General features: G+C 57.1%; 1 protein-coding gene across 1 annotated transcript in view; it reads right to left on the bottom strand.

Moving 5' to 3' along the window:
* ATP8B3 (ATPase phospholipid transporting 8B3) overlaps nucleotides 1–7884 on the bottom strand; it is a 38829-nt gene that overhangs the window by 10168 nt on the left and 20777 nt on the right. The window contains exons 13-18 of the mRNA XM_024204756.1: nucleotides 5969–6134; nucleotides 3990–4181; nucleotides 2681–2793; nucleotides 1325–1489; nucleotides 641–752; nucleotides 182–257 (exon numbers count right to left, since the gene is read on the bottom strand). Of these exons, the coding sequence (XP_024060524.1) occupies nucleotides 182–257; nucleotides 641–752; nucleotides 1325–1489; nucleotides 2681–2793; nucleotides 3990–4181; nucleotides 5969–6134 (824 nt within the window). The remainder of the gene's footprint in view (nucleotides 1–181; nucleotides 258–640; nucleotides 753–1324; nucleotides 1490–2680; nucleotides 2794–3989; nucleotides 4182–5968; nucleotides 6135–7884) is intronic.

The following is a 7884-nucleotide window of genomic DNA, read 5'->3' as shown; positions in this document are numbered from 1 at the left end:
GCGGGTCAGGACTGAGGGGCACTGGCAGAGCTGGGCGGGTGCTGGGAGGAGCCCAGGACTGCAATAACAAGACAGAGGCTGCAGACGCACTAGCATGGCTCTGAGTGTGGCTCGTTAGCGCTTCATCTCCCGCCTGCTGCTCTATCCGACAGGCGTTGGGAGGGGACGGGAAGCCGCTCACCAGATCTCCTTCTCCTCCAGGATCTGCATGTCGTCCGAGAGCAGCCGGCAGGAGAAACCGATGTTCACCGCTGTCTCTGCAATGCACAAGTCACCAAGCTGCTGCTACAACAGGGGTCCCCCGGCAGCAGGGGAATATCCCAGCACTGCCCCCACTCACTCCTAGCACTAGCTATGCAGCTCCCAGCATGGCTGGGCAGCTCCCACTTGCATGGCCAGCAGGAGACAGGTTCTCGTCCTGCTCTTGCTGGGTGACCTTGGGCAGGTTGCTCCCTCTGCCTCAGTTTCCCCCTCTGTAAAATGAGAGAGACCCATGGAAAGTGCTACATGTTATTGTCCCAGAAAGAGCCCAGCAACGCAGAAGAAATTCAGGGAAGTGGGGGCCCTTGCGGGAGAGGATCCTGCCCCAGGCAAGAACAGACGGTTCTAGTCCGGCTCTGAGGTCCCACATGGATCGTACCTTGTTTATCTCCAGTCAGCACCCACACTTTAATGTTCCCCTTTTTTAGCAGCTGGATGGTCTCAGGGACCCCGTCTTGCAACTTATCCTCAATGGCCGTGGCTCCGAGGAGCTGGAGAAGGAGGAGCGTGGGAGGGTTTAATGGTCTGTGCATGCAGGATGGAGCGAGGTGGGGCAGGATGGGAAGGGGACCAGGATCCAGGGGTGGGGCTTGCTCCCTGGTCTACACCCACCCACCCACAAATGATCTCTCCATCACAATTCTGCTTGCCGCGTCCTGCAGACTCCAGCCCAGGGGGGGAGTGACCAAAAGCCATTCCCAGATGATGGCTGTTCGGTGGCCCCTACGTGAAATGAGTTGGTGGATTCTCAGCCCAGTCTCCAGTGGGGAGATGCCCACATCACAAAAAACAGCCATGACAACTGGCCTCGCTGTGGGCAGAGGGCCACGGAGACCAAGCGGCCCTCTCCCTCCTCCAGGTGGGCCGTGCAGGTCAACAGCGAGCAGGGGAGGCCTTTCTCCCTAAGCCCTACGTTGGCAAACTGTGACACCATCAAGACCCATGGAGTCACACCAGGGATAAGATGCTGCAACAGCCACGCCAAGCCAACCCCGAATCCTGCCTCCTCCCACCCTTACCGGGCCCCCACTGAGTTCCCGGCCCTTGAAGAGCCTGATCCTACCTGGAGATCCTGCTCGATCTCCTCGTACACCTTGTCCAGCTCTTGGGCACGGTCCTGCAGCAAAACGCTGGCCTCATGGTGCTTCTTGCTCCACTCAGTGTAGTCCTCCTCCTTCACCTCCTTGCTGGCCAGGCACAAGGTCCTCAGGGTCTCCTCTGCGAAGCTCTGCAGAGGGGACGGACGGGGATACAGCAGGCAGGTCAGTTACACTGCAGCTAGGTCAGCGTTAACCTGGTGACGGCGGCCGTCACATGGCTGCCACCGCACCACCACTGCCAGTGCAGCGCAGAGACCTCTAGGAGGCTACTCAGCTACAATAGGGAGCTCCAGAGGTCCGTGGTGACCCCACCGACATCCAAACGTCCTGAGTCAGGTCCCGGAAAATCACCACGGTGGCTCAAAAGTCATGAGATTTTTGTAACCAATAATAACTGGGGGGTTCTCTTTCATGTGCCTTCTGGGTTTGAGCCTTTGGGGCCCCGTTTTCAAGCTTTTCTCCATGAAGACTAGAAAAACATCTTTTTTAAATGAAATCTGAGCGTCTCCAATGGCGGATTAGCCACTGGGCCAATGGGGCCCGTGACCAGGGGCCCTGGCCACTTGGGGGGGCCCGGAAAAATGGGCACCCCCGTGCCCCGACCCGCTCCGCCCAGCACTCCTGCCGGGAAGCGAGGTCAGCATACGGGGACTTGCCCCGCTCCACCCACCTGGCGCTCTTGCCGGGGACCGGGGGAAGACCCTGTGCCCTGACCCTGCTCCCCAGCAGGAGTGCCAGCCGGGCGGAGCCAGGGAAGCCCCCGCGTGCCGGCCCCGCTCCCGGCAGGAGTGCCGAGTGCGGGCACGGGGCAAGTCTCCATGCCCCAACCTCATTTCCCCAGCACAAGCATGGGGAGGGGGGACTGCAGGCAGAAGGGGTGGGGAGGGGCCCTCACTTGCTCTGGCCCAGGGCCCCCCAAAAGCTTAATCTACCTCTGAGTGCCTCAGCTAATCACATGACTCCAGGAGCTGGGAAAACACCAAATATGACGAGAGCTGCCACAAAATCCCAAGAGTTGCTGATGCTGCTGTCAGCCTTTCAGGGTAACTGCACCTGTCCCCCCTGGACGTGGATGCACCGGGGGAGCCAGGATCCAGCTCTGGGGAAGCAGGAACAAACTGGCAGAGGCTGCCAGGCCTAGATCGCACTAGCAGCTTTGGGGCCCTCGTACCATGGAGGGTTGAGACTGAATCAAATCACGCGGAGCTAGGGAGACAGCTGGAGCAAGGGACCGACAGCGAGAGTGAGCTCACCCCCGGGACGCAGGGGAAAAGAAGGAGCCGTAAGCCCACCCCTCCCAGGACTGGTCCCACACTCACATCCAGGGCCAGCTGGGTGAAAGCCCTGGTAGGCCCATCTTCACGCAGCCTCTCTAGGATCACCACGTCCGCCCCCTTCGTGTAGAGCCGGATCTTCCCCTCGGGGTCTCTCACTGCGGGGAAGGAGCCTGCTTAGCCACGGAGCGTTCTGCGTCTCCCCCAGCCCCACGGCCCCTCCCCGGCTGCCGAGGAAACTGTGGGGCAGAGGGCAACACCGTGGGGGTTGGGGAGACATGGCAGCAAGCAGGTGGCATCGCCCTGAGACTGCCTTGAAGTGGCAGCTCACAGACCCCCCGCCGTTAAGGGCCAGGTTTGCATAAAGGCACCAGAGGCGCCCAGCAAAGCAAAGGGAGACTCTCAGGGCTGGTTCTCGGTGGGCTGGCCGCACCCCCCAGGGTGACCGCTGAAAAGTGCCACTCCCATTCGGGGGTCTTCGCGGGTGGGAGCGATGCTGCCCTCCAGCGGCTAGGCCTGCAGCGATCTGCAGCGACCATGAGGTTCAACAAGGACAAGTGCAAAGTCCTGCACTTAGGACAGAAGAATCCCATGCACTGCTACAGACTAGGGACCGAGTGGCTAGGCAGCAGTTCTGCAGAAAAGGACCTGGGGGTTACAGTGGACGAGAAGCTGGATATGTGTCGACAGTGTGCCCTTGTGGCCAAGAAGGCTAACGGCATTTTGGGCTGTATAAGTAGGGGCATTGCCAGCAGATCGAGGGACGTGATCATTCCCCTCTATTCAACATTGGTGAGGCCTCATCTGGAATACTGTGTCCAGTTTTGGGCCCCACGCTACAAGAAGGATGTGGAAAAATTGGAAAGAGTCCAGCGGAGGGCAACAAAAATGATTAGGGGGCTAGAGCACATGACTTATGAGGAGAGGCTGAGGGAACTGGGATTGTTTAGTCTGCAGAAGAGAAGAGTGAGGGGGGATTTGATAGCTGCTTTCAACTACCTGAAAGGGGGTTCCAAAGAGGATGGATCTAGACTGTTCTCAGTGGTACCAGATGACAGAACAAGGAGTAATGGTCTCAAGTTGCAGTGGGGGAGGTCTAGGTTGGATATTAGGAAACACTATTTCACTAGGAGGGTGGTGAAGCACTGGAATGGGTTCCCTAGGGAGGTGGTGGAATCTCCTTCCTTAGAGGTTTTTAAGGCCCGGCTTGACAAAGTCCTGGCTGGGATGATTTAGTTGGGGATTGGTCCTGCTTTGAGCAGGGGGTGGGACTAGATGACCTCCTGAGGTCCCTTCCAACCCAGATATTCTATGATTCTATGATAAGTAACTAGCCCCCAGCCGGCCGGCTCACCCAGGATGGACATCCTCTTGCGGACGCTGTTGAAGTCCAGCATGGCCAGCATGCTGTACGTCCGCTCCGTGCCCAGCTCGCTGAGGGTGATGGTGTCCTGTGTCCGGGAGAGGAAGACGTACCCGAGGTTCCTGGCTGCCGTCACCAGGGCCTCTTCGTCCGGCGAAGCCGCCTGGTAAACCAGCTGGCCTGCTAAAGGAACGGGGCGAGAGAGACAAGAGGCTTCCCATCAGGCTTGAGCAGAGTCAGCACCCAGCAGGACACCGGCTTTGCCTACAGGGCCCTGGTCAATCTTCAGCCAGGGCTACAGGGGCTTCAAAGCTCCATGCGAACGGCTGTCTCTGACCTGTTCATTCCCCTGGCTCCTGGATGGCACCATTTGGCTGCCCCCCTTGGGGCATCCCCTGAATCTCTGCTCAGGGTTGCAGGGATTCACGTGGCCTCGTGCCATGCCAGAAGCCAGAGGATTAGTCCCCTGACACCTTTGTTCCCCGGCTCGTTACTTTTAAATGAACACCCCGGTATGGAGCGAATCCCCTGCTTCATATGGGCAGAAATGCAGCTCGTCACATGCCGGGCACTGTGCTGCTTCCTGGTCAAAGCGCGCTCTTCCTGCTGCTCGGAGGAGCGCCCCGCAGGCCCTTGGCCCAGGCTCTGTAAGGCTTTGGGCCACTGGAGCGGCTACATTGATGCTGGTGCACCTGTGCGACCCGCTAGTATAGACGTGACCTGGCCCAGGGCCACCTCCAGCATTGATGTGACCTGTCCCAGCACCACCCCCTAGCATAGACGTGACCCGTCCCAGTGCCACCTCCTAGCGTAGAAATGAACTGCCTCAGTGCCACCCCCTAGCGTAGACGTGGCCTGCCTCAGTGCCACCCCCTAGCATAGATGTGACCTGTCCCCACGCCACCTCCTAGCATAGACGTGACCTGCCCCAGCCCCACCCCCTAGCATAGACGTGACCTGTCCCCATGCCACCTCCTAGCGTAGACATGAACTGCTTCAGTGCCACCCCCTAGCGTAGACGTGACCCGTCCCCGCGCCACCCCCAGCGTAGAAGTGACCTGTCCCAGCCCCACCCCCTAGCGTAGACGTGACCTGTCCCAGTGCCACCTCCTAGCGTAGATGTGACCTGTCCCAGCCCCACCCCCTAGTGTAGACGTGACCTGCCCCAGCGCCACCCCCTGGTGTTAACGTGCCTTGCACCCCAAGATCAGGTTACCCCATTTCACACTGATGCTGTGATGCCTTGGGGGCAAAGGGAACAATCTTCCAGGTTTGGGCTTTCTTGACTGTTGCTAGAAAAAGGGTTGGTTGTTTTCTTCCAAGCAGCAGGAACCTCAGTCCAGAGCAGAGCCCCGTTTCGCAAGCCGAGGCGAACCACCTGCCCTCTAAGTCTCTGGAGACACCCCCTGCCTTTGCTGAACTGTGTGTGTTTGGGATCAGTGCCCAGAAAGTATCAGCTCGAACCGACTCCAACCAGGGTGAGAATCCTCGGGGGTTTCCCCTTTCGCTAGGCTTGGCATCAATTCTGTATTGGGGTGGGGGGTGATGGGTGACTGCAGCAATCAGAGGAACAAAGCCCACCCATCACCCTGGCAAGGGGCCGGTTCCCAGTGTCCCTCCCCCCCTTTGCGGCAGCATTCCCTTCTGATCTGCTCTGGGAAATCTCTTATCCCGAAGGAGGCACTAAGCCCTCAGGTGGGGCCAGGCGCTGCTGGACCTGGGACCATGCCCCCAGTGACCCTTCCCACCCCACACAGAGCTCTGGTGCACGGGGGGAATGGGCCTAAGGTGAAGGTCCTTCAGCCAGCCAGGCTCATTTTTAAATGCACCGGCCTCCGGCTTCAGACATGGCTGCTGAAAGCAGCAAAGTCCGGGAAGATGGACAGGCCCCGTCAGAGCCTGGGGCCCCGTGAGAATTCCGCGGCGCTCCCCAGCCAGCAGAGCGGTGGGGGGGGGTGTCATTTCCAGACCCAACTCACTGTCTTTCTCCTCCACCATGACGGTGTGGCAGAGGGCCAGCAGCCTCAGGAACTCCCTCGTCACCGGATCATCGTTCTGCAGGACGGTCTCCAGGAGTGCGGGGTCGTGAAACTCGGCTGTTCTGTCCACATAGGGGTTCCAGCTCACACTGGCTTTCTGCAAGAGGAGCGGGCCAAGACGTTCATAGGAGCAAGGAGCAAAATCAAAGAGCCAGGCAAACCCGGCTCAGCACCACGGGGAGCACCTTTCTCCAGAAGGAAAAATCAAAGGGCCTGTCTACACTGAGCGCTGGGGGTGGGATTCCCAGCCCGAGGAGACATACTTGCGCTAGACCGGGTTGCACTAAGGTGTTAAAACTGGAGCGTAGCTTCGGCAGCGCGAGCAGTGGGATGGGTTAGCCATGCTGAGCGCCAGCCTGTGGTCTCAGACGGGGATGTACTCAGGGCAAACGAGTCCGTACTCTGGTTTCAGCACCTTGGCTCGATCAGAGCTAACGCAGGGACGTCTCTTTGAGCGGGAAATCACCCCCCATTCCCCTCCAAGTGCAGATGGACCCTAAGCTGGTTCCATCTCCCTTAGCAACCTGTCTCCTACCATCCGTTTCCCCTCTAATGGGCAAAACAAGCCAGTATCTCACCCTTTATATTAAGGACCTGTTTATAACACATTAATACACCTCTATCCCGATATAACACTGTCTTCGGGAGCCAAAAAATCTTACTGCATTATAGGTGAAACTCCGTTATATCGAACTTGCTTTGATCTGCCGGAGTGTGCAGCCCCGCCCCCCCGGAGCACTGCTTTACTGCGTTATATCCGAATTCGTGTTATATCGGGTCGCGTTATATCGGGGTAGAGGTGTACATGATTAAGAGATGGTTTTAATAACTGGCTAATCAAGCGTTCTAGCGCCCAACCGATCAATAGTTGGCTTATAACTGTGCCTTATAACCATCATATAATCCACACTACTCATGCTTGTTACATGGAACATGCCTATGACACCTATTAATCGTTTATTAACCCTTTATAAACCGTTAATAAATGGAACCTCACTGTGAAGTGTGATGCAGGTTAGCACAACGTTGTTATTAGAAGGTATTTACAAGCCATTCTCCATTGCCTCACACCAGGTGGCATCAGTCACCCCTGTGCAGAACGGGTGTAAAACGATGCCGTTCTGAGCTGGTACAATTTGAGGGGCATTTGCACAGGTGTAAATGACTGTAGCAGGTGCAGGGGAATGGGGAATCAGGCCCCAACTCTGCTACGCGTTTCCTAGCCCTCTGCACCCCAGGAATATGGACCAGTCCAAAACCACCATCAGCCCACCTGATGAACCAGGTGTTTGGAGACAATTATTCCTGCACTGGCCAACATGGGGCTAGGAGCATCCTCAGAGATAACCCCTGAGATTGGCAGGCCCAGTTTTCCCTGGAAGCTGACAATGGCTCGCTGTTACTGAGTTAAACACTGGGCATGGGAACAGCTAGCACAATAAGGAGTGTACGGCTTTGCTATGAGGGGGGTTCTCAGCTCTGCCACGTATAACTACTATAACTACGCATCGGATAGTTACGCACCGAAGGTTTGTTTTCACCATTTGCAGATCCTGTTGAAAAAAAATAATCAATTAATAAAGAGCCGGCACTGAATGCTTCTTAGTGGGTGCTCAGGCCGAGATGGTCAAAAGTGACGTGTGATTTTGGGGACCCAGCTGACAACACCTTGACCTGACTGTCAAAAAACAAAGTGCGCCCACCCTCTGGAAATCAGGCCCTTTTAGGCGTCTCAAGTTGGGCGCCCAAAAATCACTAGTCACTTCTGCAAATCTTTCCTTAATTCATTAGAGAACAATTTTCTCCAGCACTGGCCACCTGCCCTCCCATTTCTCCCACCTTCATCA

Source organism: Terrapene carolina, unplaced genomic scaffold, assembly GCF_002925995.2.
Source record: "Terrapene carolina triunguis isolate 2854851 unplaced genomic scaffold, T_m_triunguis-2.0 Scaffold194, whole genome shotgun sequence".
Lineage (NCBI taxonomy): Eukaryota > Metazoa > Chordata > Testudines > Emydidae > Terrapene > Terrapene triunguis.
Note: the sequence above shows the minus strand (reverse complement) of the source record. Positions and strands in the feature narration are given on the sequence as shown.